This window comes from Garra rufa, chromosome 1 (genome assembly GCF_049309525.1).
Source record: "Garra rufa chromosome 1, GarRuf1.0, whole genome shotgun sequence".
Taxonomy (NCBI): domain Eukaryota; kingdom Metazoa; phylum Chordata; class Actinopteri; order Cypriniformes; family Cyprinidae; genus Garra; species Garra rufa.
In genome coordinates this window covers 56,242,578-56,259,363 of record NC_133361.1, presented here as the reverse complement: position 1 = coordinate 56,259,363, position 16,786 = coordinate 56,242,578, and the positions used below count along the sequence as shown (strand labels likewise).

General features: G+C 33.6%; 1 protein-coding gene across 1 annotated transcript in view; it reads left to right on the top strand.

Moving 5' to 3' along the window:
• helz (helicase with zinc finger) overlaps positions 1-16,786 on the top strand; it is a 93,634-nt gene that overhangs the window by 18,238 nt on the left and 58,610 nt on the right. The window contains exons 11-17 of the mRNA XM_073843023.1: positions 1,688-1,955; positions 2,542-2,881; positions 5,302-5,432; positions 5,616-5,795; positions 7,344-7,445; positions 9,444-9,622; positions 14,330-14,448. Coding sequence (XP_073699124.1) covers positions 1,688-1,955; positions 2,542-2,881; positions 5,302-5,432; positions 5,616-5,795; positions 7,344-7,445; positions 9,444-9,622; positions 14,330-14,448 — 1,319 coding nt within the window. The remainder of the gene's footprint in view (positions 1-1,687; positions 1,956-2,541; positions 2,882-5,301; positions 5,433-5,615; positions 5,796-7,343; positions 7,446-9,443; positions 9,623-14,329; positions 14,449-16,786) is intronic.

Below are 16,786 nucleotides of genomic sequence, written 5' to 3'. Positions count from 1 at the left end.
GGGGGGGCCAATGGGGTGGCCAGTGTCATTTTAGGGGTGGCCGCGGCCCCCCCTGGCCCCCCCTTGGAGGCGCCACTGACTGTAGCACGATACTACGATATTTATTCAAAAGCAGATCGTGGAGACATTTTAATCGTCCACGATCAAAAATCGTCATATCGCACACCCCTATTCTGAGAAATGAAGAACTGTGTGATATAGTCACAATTCTGACTTTTTGGTAACATTTGCATGATATAAACTAGCAATTGAGAGTTACAAAGTCCAGTTTTGAGGGAAGAGAAAGACTGATGTTCTCTGAATTGCGAATTCTGACTTAATAACTCGCAATCGCATGTTATAAAGTCAGAAGCAGAATTGCGAGATAGAAACTTGCAATTCTGAGAAATGGCGAATTGTGTTATTTTTATTTTTTTTATTTTTTTTGTAATAATTCTTGTAATTTCTTAAAATTGCGAGTTTGTTTACCAAATTCTGAGAAATTAAGTCAGAATTGCTTGATATAAAGTCACAAATCAGATTTGTTTAACAGATGTGTTAAAACAATTTTGACTTTCTCAGAATTGAGATATAATGATCAATGTTGAGGGGGGAAAAGACTGATGTTCTCAGAATAGCAAATTCTGACTTAAAAGCTTGTAATTGCGTGTTATAAAGTCAGAATTTCAAGATATAAACTTGCAATTCAGAGAAAAATTCACATTTCACATTCACACTTTATTTCTTGCAATTGTGAGTTTGTCCACCCAGTTGTGAGACATTAAGTCAGAATTGCTTGAAGTCACAAATCAAATTTTTTTGTAATAGTTATGTGATAAAAAGTCACAATTGCAAGAAATAAAGTCAGAATTGTGAGATGATAACTTTTTTTCTCAGAATTGAGATGAGTGAATTCTGACTTAACTCGCAGTTGCATGTTATAAAGTGAGAATTTTGATATAACATGCAGTTCTGAGAATAATTCACATTTGCGAGATATAAATTCTTAATTCTGAGAAAATAAGTCAGAATTGTGAGATAAAGTCGCAATGATCTATTTTTATTTTTTATGTTTATTCAGGCAGTAACGGGCTTCCATAAAAATTTCACTGACACTTTAAGATATATGTATTTTTTTTTATATATATATATATATATATATATATACAAAATCAATATTCAAAGTATAATTTTATACTCTAGTACTCTAAGTATCGGATCTACTGTTCCAGAGATCCTAAATGCATACATATGTGCCTCTGGACCACAAACCCACTCATAAGGGGCAAGTTTTTGAAAATGAATTTACATCATCAAGCTGAATAAATAAGCTTTCCATTGATGTCTCTGCGGAATCTGAATCTGAGGGTGCGAAAAATCTCAACATTGAGAAAATCGCCTTTAAAGTTGTCCAAATTAAGTTATTAGCAATGCATATTACTAATCAAAAGTGTTAGTTTTTGATATATTTACGGTAGGAAATTTACTAAATATCTTCATGGAACATGATCTTTACTTAACATCCTAATGATTTTTGGCATAAAAGAAAAATCTGTAATCTTGACCCATGCAATGTATTTGGCTATAGCTACAAATACACCTGTGCTACTTTCAATTGGTTTTGTGGTCCAGGGTCACTTATCAGCTTATTGTCAAATTTAACCTTAGACTTGCATTTCATCATTATCCACCACCCATATTCCCACAGATCTGGAGCACTTGATGCAGGCACGGCAGCAGCTCCTGATGACGGCGAAGCGCTGGGACTCGTCGTGTAAAACCATTGTGGAGTTTGTCCCAAATGAAAACATGGATCTAGAGCGCAGTCTACTGACCCGCTATCAGATCCCCCTCTCTGCTGACCAGCTCTTCACCCAGTCTGTGCTGGACAAATCCCTCACCAGAGACAATTACCAGCCCCGCCTGCACGACCTGCTCTACATCGAGGAGATCGCTCAGTACAAAGAAGTCAGCAAGTGAGTAGTATCACAAGATCACTATCGAGTTGCTCTCTGACCAATATGTAAAGCAACCATAGTTCACTTTCATAATGTGAAATGAAGGGGTGGGCGATTATAGAGTTGATAAAAGCACAGTAATAGAGCAGAATGTGAAATTGAAACTGACTAATAATAGCACAGCAGTCTCAGTCGAAGGCTGTTGTCTTTGAGGTTGAACGATTTTCACTGACACCTGAAAATTGCAGATTGGAGCTTTTAGTTTCAGTGACTTCTGCATGAGACTTGAGTCAAAATTAATCAATTGCGTGTTGTTTCTTAATTAAGCCAAAATAATGAAATATTCTAATGGTGTTTCCTATTTGTTACCACTAGAGGTCACTGGTGGTCTTTTTAAAAAAAAGGGGGTTGTCATGCTGATAGAAGTAAAATTATTATAGACATATATATAGAGAGAGAGAGACTGTAAAGGTTTATTGTTAAATATTGTGATTGATTATTGATATAATATTCTTCCTTTTAGTTGTAATCTAAAGGTCAGTAGTTGTGCAGCCAACATTGCTGTATCATGTTTTCCTAAACATGCTGCTTTTTTTCTCCTCAGGTTCAACATCAAGGTTAACCTGCAGCTGGTGACAAGCTTTATGTTGACTGGCATTTCTGGTGGTGCCAAGTATGCTCAGAACGGACAGCTGTTTGCACGCTTCAAGCTGACAGAGACGCTTTCTGAAGATACGCTGGCTGGGCGGCTAGTCATGACAAAGGTCAACTCTGTGCTGCTGCTGCCTGTCTTTAAGGAGCGGATGGGTCAGAGCCAGCCAGCTGGAGCCAAGGAACGCGTGTACGAGGCCCTGATTGAGGAAAAGACGAAAGACTACATCTTTCTGCGGATATGTAAGGACTGCTGTGACGAGCTGGGGCTGGTGGCAGATCAGGAGCTACAGGTATGTTATGGCATAATTAAAACAAGACCTCCTGTATGCTAATGATGTTGTTTTATAAAAATCTCATGTAGACCATATCCTAGCAACCCCATAGAAATGAGCTGCAACAACTTTACCATCTAACACCTGGCAACCAGCCAGAACACCCTCGCATTTTTTTACTCCTATAAACTAGCTAGAACACCCTAGCAGTGTATAGTAACGAATAGAACACCTTGGAAACCAATTAGCGACGCCTTGGTGACTAAAACACCCTAGCAACCACTGATATGATTGAACTTCGTCTTTCAAAATACATTAGACATATTTAACCTTCAAGGGTCAAGTCAAGTGAGTCTTTGTCTGTATTTACGGTTTCTCTTCGAGATTTTCGCTTCTGGTTACTTCTAGAAAAGATGTTAATTGGTTGATGCCCGTAAACAGTGAAGAGTTTAAGACTATTTTCTACTGGTTGTGTACAGTCTTTTATCTTGTCATAGAGAGACATGCCAGAGATATGTAATGGAATTAGTTTAAGCAGCGTACACCATTTACCGCCGTAAATTGAATTGCGATGGCAGGAACCCTAGAGACTTTTGTCATAGGCAAGATGCTGTCAGCAAGCAAGCTGCCCTACAAAGAGCAGGATTTGTCCTAATTTACCATCTTTACTCCGTCTAGCAGATCCTATTTATCACTGTGCCCTGGAGCATAACACACGCTCTTTCTCTCTCACTGTATTTAAATAGCGTTGAATCCTTTTGTCTCACGGAATCCCTGTGTGGGCTTGGGTTTTGTGTCGCCACATGATCATTTGACACGGTTCCTTAAACGATTGTTAAATTGTCCCAGAACATTACAAGCCAGAAGTGGAAGGATGATCGATAGATTCTAATGCTGTGTATGTAAATGGACTAAAAAGGCCTAAAAATCACCTTTTTCTTAAAGGGGTAGTTCACCTAAATTTGAGAGTTATGTCATTTACTTTAAACCTATATGAGTTGTTTTCTTTTGTAAAAGTTTTCTTTTTGTGCTAAATTCCAAGTCTGAAACCATGTGTTTTCAGTCTGTACCTAATACATACACTATTAACATTTGGGGTTGGTTAGTTTTTAGTTGTTGTTGTTGTTTTTTTTTTTTTCCAAAGAAATCTGCATTTATGTGATCACAAATAGAGTAAAACGGTAATATTGTGAAATATTATTGTAGTTTTATTGTCAAAGCTGAATTTTCAGCAACATTACTCTAGTCTTCAGTGTCGCATGATCCTGTAAAAATCTTTATAATATATCATTATAACATTTATTATTATTACACTGTACATTATTTTTATTTTTCGTTTTCTTACTTCGTGTTTTGTCTTGTTTTCCACTACAAATATCTAAACGTTCTTAAATCAAGGTACATTTAGGCAAAATACTTAGTTTTAAATTTTAAATTTCTGAAAAATATATTGTTGTTTTTGTTGTTGAATTGGGGAAAAAAATGCGAATAGGGCAAGAAAAGTAATCTTTTTCCCTTTGAATTTTTTTCTTACCAATTGGCAGAATTTTTAAAGGAAAAAATTACATTTTACACACTTTTTTTTTAGATAAGACCTAATATCTTAAATAATTTTGCTTAAATGTACACTACCAGTCAAAAGGTTTTGAATAGTAGGATTTTTTATGTTTTTTAAACAAGTCTCTTCTGCTCAACAACCTTGCATTTATTTGGTTCAAAGTACAGCAAAACGGTATTATTTTGACTATATTTCACTATTTAAAATAACTGTTTTCTATTTGAATATATTTTCAAATCAAATTTATTCTTGTGATTTCAAATCAGTTTTAGCATCATTACTCCAGTCTTCAGAAATAATTCTAAAATGCTGATTTGCTGTAAAAAAAAAAAAAGAAAAAAGACATTTTTTAATATTATTATGTTGAAAACAGCTAAGTGGAATGTCCAAAATTATTCATACTCTGTCACAGTTTATGGGAAAATCCAAAGTTCTATACCATTCCAAATAGTCCACACTGTTCTAAAGCATCCTTATTACCCTGATTCATTGGGACAGCTGTTTTAATAAACTCGACAGGTGAACAACAGAAGCTCTCTGCTGTTATTTTGTGAACTTAAAAACCTCAGTCCCCATTTGATTTCATTATATGGAAAAGAGCAGCCTGAATATTCTGCAACAGTTCTCTTTTTGTGTCCCATTGACAACAGCATATGGGTTTGACATGAGGGTTCTTTTATTGTACAGTTTTATGTTAAAATGTTTTGTACTTTTTGTCTATTGACAGCCGCTCCTTTAAAAGGCATTTTCAGTCATCTGTTAGATGTGTTGTCTGTAGCACATGGCAGGCGCTGCTAGAAACAAGTGTGCAAATAAATACAGAAAGTCTTGGCAGAGTCTGTTTGAACAGCAGGTGTGTTTGTGTGTGTTTGGATGCAAGGTGGAGCTGCAGTTTCAGCTGAACAGACTTCCTCTATGTGAGATGCACTATGCTCTGGATCGCATCCGCGAAAACTGTATCCTGTTTCCAGATGTCAGCCTCACTCCCACAATCCCCTGGAGTCCCAACAGGTATGAGCATATGCAAAGACCCAAACAAGCTTCAATAAGCACCTGAAATGACAGAGGACATGAATAATATCTGCTTGCCCAGCAGCACTGCTTCACTCATAGACGTCTCTATTTCTGTGAGTGGCAGCTGTGTTGGTAGGACGCGTTTGTAGCCACTGTGTAAGTTCTTTCTCTGTGCCACAGGCAGTGGGATGAGCAGCTGGATCCCCGACTGAATGCCAAGCAGAAGGAGGCGATTCTGGCCATCACCACCCCCCTTTCCATCAACCTCCCGCCCGTGCTCATCATCGGACCCTACGGCACAGGCAAGACCTTCACGCTGGCCCAGGCTGTCAAACACATCCTCAAGCAGCCTGACTCACGGTAAGCAAGAAAGCATTTTTGCAGGGTCAGCCTTAACAGAATTTGCCATAGGAAATCATTTTCAGTCATCCCACCAGATGTGAACAAATAAGAAATGCATTAGAAACTGTATATCCAAAACTCTATCTATAGTTTCTGTAACACAAAAAGCTGGAAAATATTTAGACCTGTGCTTACGGTTTAGTTTTATACTTTTCTTCATTAGGCTTGCCAGATGTTAAGAGCTTAAATCCCCCATCAGATATTTTCTCCTAAAGGGACACATTTTCTGCAACCTGGCAACCATGAGCATATGCTCTTCCAAGACTAAGAAGAGATGGAAACAAGACTAAGAAACACTGATATTATTACACAATAACTGACTATATCAACATGCGATATCATTTATGAAAAAGACAAGACTATAATATAGTTAAAAAAAGACACTATTTTCTAGAACAAAATAAAAGGTGAAAAATATTGAGACCTATGCTTGGGGTTTAGTTTTATAGCTTTCTTGGTTAGGGTTGACACATTTTCTGCAACCTGGCAACCATGAGCACATGCTCTTTACACTGTGGGATAAGTGCTGATTAAAAAAAAAACATGCAAGTTTGAGTAAACAAAGTAAGTTTTAAACATGACTGTTTAAAACTAGACTAAAATACTCAGACTTGAACTAAACTATGACTAAAAGAAAAAAAACAGGATGGGTTGACTAAATATTAGAACTAGGACACAGGACTAAGACCAAATAAAAAAACTGCTGACAGCATTTTTAGTTGTTTACAGTATCATACTTACAATGGAAGTCTATGGGACAAAACATTACACCATGATTAAAATTAAAATACTTTCTCAAAACATTATACTTTTTTAACATGAAACTAATGCGAAAGAATTGCTTACTGACGTTGTTTGGGCATTTCTTTCTTTTAAAGAGATAGTTCACCCAAAAATAAAAATTCTGTCATTAATTGCTCACCCTCATGTCGTTCCAAAAACAACAAAAAAATCACAAATTAAGCTATTTTTAATGAAATCGGAGAGCATTCGGACCCTGCATAGAAAGCAAGGGTCCTAGGTTCAAGGCCCAGAAAGGTACCAAGTAGATTGACAAAATAGTCGTTAGTTTTTGTTTTGTTTAACGGTTAAACCACTGATGTCAAATGGACCATTTTAGCGATGTCCTTACTATCTTTCTGGGTCTTGAACATGTTAGTTACATTGCTGTCTATGCAGGGTCAGAAAGCTCTCGGACTTCATTTTTGGATGAACTATCCCTTTAAACCCTGTAGAGTGTCTTTCCCTGTAGACTTCCATTGGAACTGTAGAACATGTTTGTGTTTGTGTTTGTGAGTGACGTGTGGTGAAAACAGCTTTGCGCAGATGTGTTGTCAATAGAGCTTAACTTGTATCGATCCCGAGGCATTCCCTGCTTTTCATGAGGAATAGTCTTGAAGAACAGAGGAATTGAACATGTTCAAGACGTTTTGTTGGTTTTTTGTTCTGATTTAAGCCGCTTTGCCTTAAAGAGTGCTAATGATGGTCGCTTTCTCTTTGTTTCAGGGTTCTGATCTGTACACATTCAAACAGTGCTGCAGATCTGTACATTAAAGATTACCTTCATCCATACGTGGAGGCAGGCAATCCACACGCACGACCTCTCAGGTAACGTTCACCACATTGGTTGATACACAGTGTATGGTTGACAACTTGACGTATAAATACTGTATATACACTGCCATTAAAAAGTTTGGGATTAATAAAATTGAATGTTTTCTAAACAGTAATGTTTTCTACAGAAGTCTCTTCTGCTCATCAAGGCTGCATTTATTTGATCAAAAATACAGTAAAAACTGTCAAATATTTTTCCAATTTAAAATAACAGTTTTCTGTTTTAATATGCTTTAAAATGTCGTTTATTCCTGTGATGGAAAGCTGAATTTTTAGCATCATTACTCCAGGTTTCAGTGTCACATGACCCTTCAGAAATCATTCTAATATTCTGGTTTAGGTTTATTAGATTTGGTTCTTTTTCTTTCTTTTTTGTTTAAATGAATACATTTATTCAGAAAGGATGTGTTGAACTAATTGAATTAAAAAGTGATAGTAAAGACTTGTATTATTAGAAAAGCTTTCCATTTTGAATAAATTCAGTTCTTTTGAACTTTTCATTCATTAAAGAATCCTGAAAAAGGTATCACAGGTTCCAACAAAATATTAAGCAGCACAACTGTTGCCAACATTTATAATAATAAATTAGCATATTAAGGTATGTAACGATGCTGAAAATTCTGCTTTGATCACAGAAATAAATGATCTTTTAAAGTATATTAAAATAGAAAACCATTATTTTAAATTGCAATAATATTTCACACTTTTACAGTTTTTTCTGCCTTGATGAGCTTGATGAAATCTTACTGATGGCAAACTTTTGTGCGTATATTTACTGAATTGAACTCAATATTGAATATTGAAAATGATTAAAAACTAGTTTAAATGGCTGAAAGCACTGTTTTACGAGACTTTTCCTAAAAACCACACATCAATATTTCAGGGACAGTACTTTATAATAGAAAAAAAAAACAAAAAACTTACTTTTCAGTTTTTGAAATAAAGCTGAAATTAAATAAAATATAAATATAAGATTAAAATGAAAATATAAAAAAATCCATATGAAATATAAAAATATAAAAAATAAAGGAAAAAATTATATGTATTTTTTTTTTACTTTATTTTATTTATTTTAAATATATATTTTTAGATTTCATATATATAAATATATGGATGGCTACACTATAAAATTATATACAAAATTTTTTTTTTCTTTGCATGTACCAAATAACCGCATAAAAGGGTTAAGATCCATTGCTTCAATTACTAAAGCTAAAGCTGGAATAAAAATTAATGAAAGCTGAATATAAGTATGTAATAAAATAAAAGCGAATGAAAGACTAAAGCGAAAAACAAAATTACTAAAGCTTATACTAAAATGAAAATTTACAAATAAAAACTATTACAGACTGTTAATAAGTATTGCTTTTGTATGTATATAAATAATGCTAACAAAGGCTGGTATTCAAGATTATTCATTGTATTTCTTTTTTTTTTTTTTTTTTTTTAAGTAATCAATTTGACAAACATTTGACATCCCTTAGAAAGTACAACCTTAGAAATAATGGACAGTGATGATTTTCTAAGTATTGAATGGTCAAGTTTCATAGCTTTAGAAAGGTTTAAAAAAACTGGACCTTGTGAAAGGAAAATTGTTATGCAATTTTGATGGTGTTAGTCATCCGGAATATTTTAAAATGGTGTGTTTTTCTCATAGTTCAAGGTCACATTGGCACACCACCCACACGAGTCTGTTCCTTGCTTCTCTCTCTTTTAGTATCTTAAAATTGGGCTTGTTCAGACAACATGATACAAAATCCTATCAAAACCCTCATCGTACTGTGCACTGTTCATCAGTTCACGCTCTTCTAAATAAAAAATGCTTAGTTTCATAACATGGTAATTGAGCGTTTTGATGCAGCAAAGTTTTGGTTAAGTGCACTAAAAATAAATCTCTTTGTGTGTTTCAAAGATGAGTGAAAGTTCTATGGGTTTTAAATCAAGATGAGGTTGAACTATGCCGTTAACAGTTGTGTTTCTATGTTTGCTCAGGGTTTATTTCAGGAACCGCTGGGTGAAGACGGTCCACCCGGTGGTGCAGCAGTACTGCCTGATCTCCGGAGCGTACTTCACCTTCCAGATGCCCACGCGACAAGATGTAGAGCGCCACCGTGTGGTCGTGGTCACGCTCAGCACGTCCCAGTACCTCTGCCAGCTTGACCTGGAACCAGGTGAGCAAACACACACACACTGCTCCATTCCTCTCTTTCATCTCTCATACTCTCGGCATGCTAAAGAAATGGCTTGCGGCTAGTTTTCATATCTGCACACATCTGATTAAAACAGAAAGACACAACAGAAGCGCGGCACAGCTGGACGTGGCCGCATTAAACCCCTCCTGCAGGAGCGATGCAGCGGGGTCCGCAACAGTTTATTAGGAGAGGCTAATTTCCTCCTCTGTGTCTGCGCGCAGGATCATCTGTTGCTAAGAGACCCGGCTCGCCTGTCTAACACACTCAGCATCATTAACACCCAGCGCCGTCGTCTTTTCTTTTCTTCGTTTGTCTTCCCACTTTCCGTGTCTGTTCATTTAAAGTCATTACTGCTGATTTCTGGCATTGCGCTAATGTGTTTTGAGGGGGGGAAGTTTATTCCCTTGAGTGACACAAACATTTTGGGGTTGTATATCTTGTAGTTTAAATAATAGCCCTGTTGATATATATCTGACTTAATAGGATGCTCGATTTCAGAGGATAATCGTCATTCGTTCAGCCAAACAGCCATTGGGGCCAGTTAGATTCAAAATGTCTTATACAAGAACTAAAGCACAGATCACGCTACAAAAATTGAGCGAGTTAAAAAATAATGAAGACATGTTTTCAACATTATTTACCACTAAATGAACTCAGGAAACTGTTTAATCACCAAAATATAGAAAGCAGCAGCATATTTAGCTACGAATATGTTTTATTGAAACAGTTCCGAGTTCAATCATTAGTCGATATAAGTCAAAATCCATGTTCCATGCAGATATTTTTGTAAATTTCCTACCGTAAATAAATCAAAAGTTAATTTTTAATTAGTAATATGCATTGCTAAGAACTTCATTTGGACACCTTTTATGGCAATTTTCTCAGTATTTCGATTTTTTTTGCACCCTCAGATTCCAGATTTCCAAATAGTTTTATTTTAGCCAAATGTTGTCCTATCCTAACAAACCATACGTCAGTGGAAAGCTTAGAAATCTGTTTTAAAAAATATGACTGGTTTTGTGGTCCAGGGGCACAATTGTAGATGGTCTAAAGCAAAAGAGTTTGGGCTCATTTTTAAAAGATTAATACTTTTATTCAGCAAGGATGCATTACATTGATTATAATTTGAAGTGACCGATATTTTATAATATTACAAAAGCTTTTCCATTTCAAAAAATTCAATTTCTGTGAATTTTATATCAGAGAATCCTATATTTATTTATTTGTTTATTTAGGGCTGTCAAACAATTAATCACGATTAATCGCATCCAAGATAAAAGTTTATGATTACATACTATGTGTGTGTACTGTGTGTATATATTATGTATATATAAATACACACATACATTTTTATTAAAGAAAAATATTTTAGATTTATATATAAAATATTTATAATTATATATAATCTAAATTAAATACAAGTATAACTATTCATACATATAAATATATATTTTTAATCTATACATGTATGTGTGTGTGTTTTTATATATATATATATATATATATATATATATATATAAATATAAATATAAATATAAATATAATAAATGGTTTTAACAAAAATATTACGTAGCGCAATTGTTTTCAACACTGATGTTTTTTTAAATAGGAAACAGTTATTTTAATTTGCAATAGTAATAACTATATTCTATCAAAAAAAAATTCCATAGTGCCTTTGTTTTTAGTTTTGTTTAAATATGAAAGTTTAGTGATTTTAAAAAGTGTTTTTGTAAAGTGTTTTTTAAAAAACTGAAGACTGGTGTAGTGATGCTGAAAGGTCAGCTTTAATATCACAGGAATAAATTTACATTTGAAATATTTTTAACATTTTTTGATAAAATACAACACGCCTCTTTCGAAAACATTACAAAAAAACTTCCAAATTCGTAACTTTTAAGTGGTAGTAGGGATGGGAATTGATAAGATTTTTACGATTCCAATTCCATTTCGATTCTGCTTAACGATTTGATTCTTTATCGATTCCCTTATCGATTCTCATTTAGAAGAAAAGGGACAACAAATTGTTGATTAGCATCACCATCACCAATGAGAACATTTATTAAATAATAAAATAAATATTCTTCTGTAAAATTAACAAAATACAACATAAATTATTTTGTGGCAATTCTACAAGAATGTCCAACATTTTCTAATAGAAATTAAAATTCTCCTTTTTAAAAGGATATATATGAACTCAAAAATAGAACTGTCAGCCAGTGAAAAATACAATACAGTGTAAAATGCAGCTGAACTGTGCATTTTGCAAATCTGCAACCATCAGCTTGCTATGAATATTTAACAATTATTTTGCAAAAAAATAAGCATATCTGCTTTTTCAGGAACGATACGTGATCTTTCTGGACTTATGTGATGGTCATCAAAATGTAATGCATGAGAAGGCGTTCATTTAACGTTAACCGTTACTAACAGCAAGTTTTACACAGCTAATATGATGGCAGTGTTTGTTAGTTAATTAGTTATTAGTTATTAAATATCAGTTTTATTAGCCGAGGAAATAACGTTGTTGCTGCTGCTGCCGCTGCTGGGTTGAGAACTGTTAGTCCGGAGCGGATCGAAAACGCACCATTCTTTTATTGTTATTGCATGCTGTGTGCGCAAATGTTTTAGCATGTTAGTGGTATTTCCTCCCTTTGAGGAAATATCTACGCTGCAAGTATTGCAAGTTGCCCTATTTTCGTCTTTTTTGGTGAAATACAACCAGACTTTTGAGCGTTTGTTCCGCTTAGGAGCCATGCTTACTATTGACTGAGCGTAAGCTACACAACGTGCGTACGTTACGCAATGCGCGTGATGACGTCATTCGTGCCCACTGGAATCGTTAAGGGAATCGTTTGCAAATTTTGCAAACGATTCAAAGGAATTGAAACACTGGGAACCGGTTCTCAACAAGAACCGGTTTTCGATTCCCATCCCTAAGTGGTAGTGTATCAAATGCAGAATAATGGAATCAAAATCAAAATTACGCGAGATTCTTTAAAGAAGCATTGTTCAAAATATTGCTGTTCATGGTTATACAATTGAGGTCAAAAGTTTACACCCCCCTTTCAGAATCTGCAAAATGTTCATTATTTTACCAAATAAGAGGAATCATACAAAATGCATGGTTTTGTCCTGAACAGTTAAACTGCCCACTGTTCTTCAGGTCCCACAAATTCTTTGTTTTTTTTTTTAGCATTTTTGTGTATTTGAGCCCTTTCCAACAGTGACTGTATGATTTTGAGATCCATCTTTTCACACCGAGGACAACTGTGGGACTCATATGCAACTATTACTGAAGGTTTAAACACTCACTCAAGCTTCAGAAGGAAATACAATGCATTAAGAGCTGGGAGGTGAAAATTTTTTTTTTTTGAATTTGAAGATCAGGGTAAAGTTAACTCATTTTGTCTTTTCGGAAACATGCAAGTATCTTCTGTAACCAGCCTCTGAAGGGCAATATAATATGATATTATGGCAAAATAAGAAAAATGTTCTCTTGTGAACTATATGTAAACGTGAAATATCTTATTCAGGTCAGTTCATGTGCATTTTGTATGATTCCTCTTATTTTGGTACAACAATACTTTGCAAATTCTGAATGGGGGATGTAAACTTTTAACCTCGACTGTATGGCATTTCACTAATATCAGTGCACTGAAGCAAAGTTTGACTCAGCTTTTTGTGTTTATGCAGTCTATATGGCCATTGAAGTTGCTTAAATCGCCAAAGAACAGCAATATACTGCAAACTGTGATGTAGAAAGGAGATCTTTTATATTGTTACCCCTCGATCTGCACATTTCCACCCATTTTGTTTTTGCAAGCGACAACGGTGTACCAGTTCTAACACCATTGCAAAAGTTTGAGCAAAGCATGCTAACTGTTCTGTCTTTGGCTGCACAACTGAGCACAGAACGCTATTTAGAGTCCCAGCCTCAGAGGAGATGAGAGCATTGGATTTATTGATTTATTAACTCTCTATTACGCTGCTGACGCACATATCTAATATAAACATGTGGTTTCTTTCCCAGCTGTTTACCTTCACAAACATAACCCACTGTTTTTGTAACTCATATGTTTTTAACATAAACGTGTGTGTATTTGACAGTTTAAGTGCAATAAGACTTGAAAGATAACTTAGTTTAGTACTTCTGTGTGTGCGCGCTTTGGATGTGTGTGCTCAGAAAACTGTATATCAGAAGTTTAAACTGTTATGGTTTAAAACGCATGAACACACCGCTCTATTCTGGAAAAGTGGGCGGGAAGCAGCAGCTCATTTGCATTTAAAGAGCACGAAAAACTATGTGTTTCCGCTTCCACTCAAAATAGGCATTTTCAAAAATTATATAATAAATGATCTGTGGGGTATTTTTAGGTGAAACTTCACAGACACATTCTGGGGACACGTGAGACTTGTATTACATCTGTAAAAAGGGACATAATAGGTGCCCTTTAAATGCATCCCCCAGCTCCTGTGTTTCTGTGCTGGATGACACATCTGTGAGTTATCTGTCAATCAAACACTTGCACTAAAACCTACACCTGTTCCCGTGAGATGCTGTGTTCAGAACCTCCTCTGTGGCATCTGATGTGTTAATGGCTGCTGTGTGTGTGTGTTATCTATTATTGATGCCTTCTCCTGTGAAGCTCCATGTAATGAATATTTAATTCCTGTGTGTTTCCAAAGGGATCTTCACACACATCCTGTTGGACGAGGCAGCGCAAGCTATGGAGTGCGAGACCATCATGCCATTGGCTTTGGCCACTAAGGGCACCCGAGTCGTATTGGCGGGAGACCACATGCAGGTACCTGAGTGACGACACAAGCACTGAGAACAGCAACATTGCAAAGCACCGTTCGGGTCTTTATGAGATTTAAAAACGGGAAACAAGAGAATTAGGTTTGTTGAAGTCAAAATTGATTTTTATTTGCTTCAGTAATTTCGAACAACTTTTTATTCAGTAAAACTGATTTCAAGGGCCTTAATTTTCATTTTTGTTAAACTGATGGTCATTAAATTGAGTTTCATGATTTCAATTAATTTGACATGTTTTTATATTACTAAAAATGTAATTTTAACCATTAAAATTAAAACAAGGCTTTTTTTATAGCACTTTTTTCTCTAATACTTATTAATTATTTAAATTAATATTCAAATGTTTCAAATTGATTTATTAAATACTATATTATATATATATATATATACTTATTTAATATTAAAAATATATATTTTTTTATATATTTATATATTATTTTTTTTTTTTTTTTTAAAGAATGGGGGGAAACTCTTGATAAATTATTATTAAAATGTTTCAAATAGTTTATTAATAAGTTTTCATGGTTTCAAACATAATTTGTGGGAGAAAAATGGATTTCATAGGGCCCTCAAAATAACAAATATATATTGTATTATTATTTAAATTTTTTTTGGAAGAATGGGGGAGAACGCTTTTAATAAATAATTATAAATATAATTCAGATAAATAAATGAATAATATTTATATTTATTTTATTTTTTTTAAGAATGGGGAAAAAAGTGTTTAATAAATGAATATTAAAATGTTTCAAATTGTATATTATTGAATGAGTTTCATGGTTTCAATTAATTAGACATGTTTTTTGACTACTAAATGTGTAATTTAATCATTGAAGTAGAATTCAGAAATATAAAAAAAAAAAATTTAGAGGTGAAAAATGGTTTTCATAAGGCCCTGAAAAGAAAGAAAGAATTTTTTATATATATATATATATATTTATATTTATATATATTTTTTTTTTTTATAAAAACCATTTAAAACATTTAAAAAAAATTGATGGGGGGGCTCTTTTAATTATAATTAAAATGTTTCAAATTGTTTACTATTAAATAAGTTTTATGCTTTCAATTCATTAGACATTTTTTTTTTTTTTGCTTTTAGGGGTGAAAAAAAGGTTTCATAGGGCCCTAAAAAATATATTATTATTTCAATTTAATTTAATTTAATTTAATTTATTTATTTTAAATGGGGGAAAAACTCTTTTAATAAATTATTATTAAAATGTTTCAAATTGATAATTAAGTTTCATAGTTTCAATAAATTAAACATGCTTTTTGATGAATAAAAATGCAATTTAACCATTAAAGTAGAATTCAAAAAAATAAATGCAAAACTTGGGGAAGAAATGGGGCCCTGAAAAAAATATATTTTATTGTTTTGTTTTTATTTATTTATTTAAAGAAAGGGAGGGGGCTCTTAATAAATTACTTAAGTTTCATGGTTTCAATTAATTAGGTATGCTTATTGATTACTTAGAATGTAATTTAACATTTAAGTGTAATCCAGAAATATTGTAATGGAAAAAAAAAGTGTATTTTTTTATTTTATGGGGAAAATTAAATTATGAATGAAATGTTAATAAATTGCATGTTTTTAATTTAATTTAATTAATTAGACATGTGTTTTTAAACATTAAAATAGTGATAGTAATAGTGTATTAACCATTGCAGCTGAATCCAGAAATATGAAAATGGAAAAACTGAATTTAATTAATTAAAGATAAATAAATTAATTAATTAATTAATTAATTTTAAAACCTTAATTAATTGTTGTCAAATTGTATAAGTTTAATGGGTTCAGTTAATTTGACATACTTTTTGATTTACTGAAATTTCAATTTAATAGAATCCAAAAAATTTTATATATATATATATATATATATATATATATATATATATATATATAAAATTTTTGAAATAAGTGAAATTGCCCTAAATGGCCCCAAAAATAGATTTTTTTTAATTTATTTATTTAACTTAATAAATTGATGTTTAATTTTACACATTTAGCTTTAAATTTACTCACGTAAAATTGGGGAGAAAAATAAAACTGATTTCATAGGACCCCTTGTTTGCTATTTACTATTTATTCCTTTGTGCCTTTTATTTGTTTACTAGTGAATATTTCAGAATATTTTAGCTAAACTAAAACTTGCAGTAAATGAACTACACAGAATTAGTGGACAGTGGACTGAGTTCAAGCCAGAGATGCTTGATCAAGGCTGTCACATCCTGTCTCTTCTCGCTGCCCTCGCTCTGCAGACAGTGTCACGTCAGTGTCTGACTCCGGCGCGGCCGGTGCCCGTGAAGAAGCGCCTCAGCCCGAG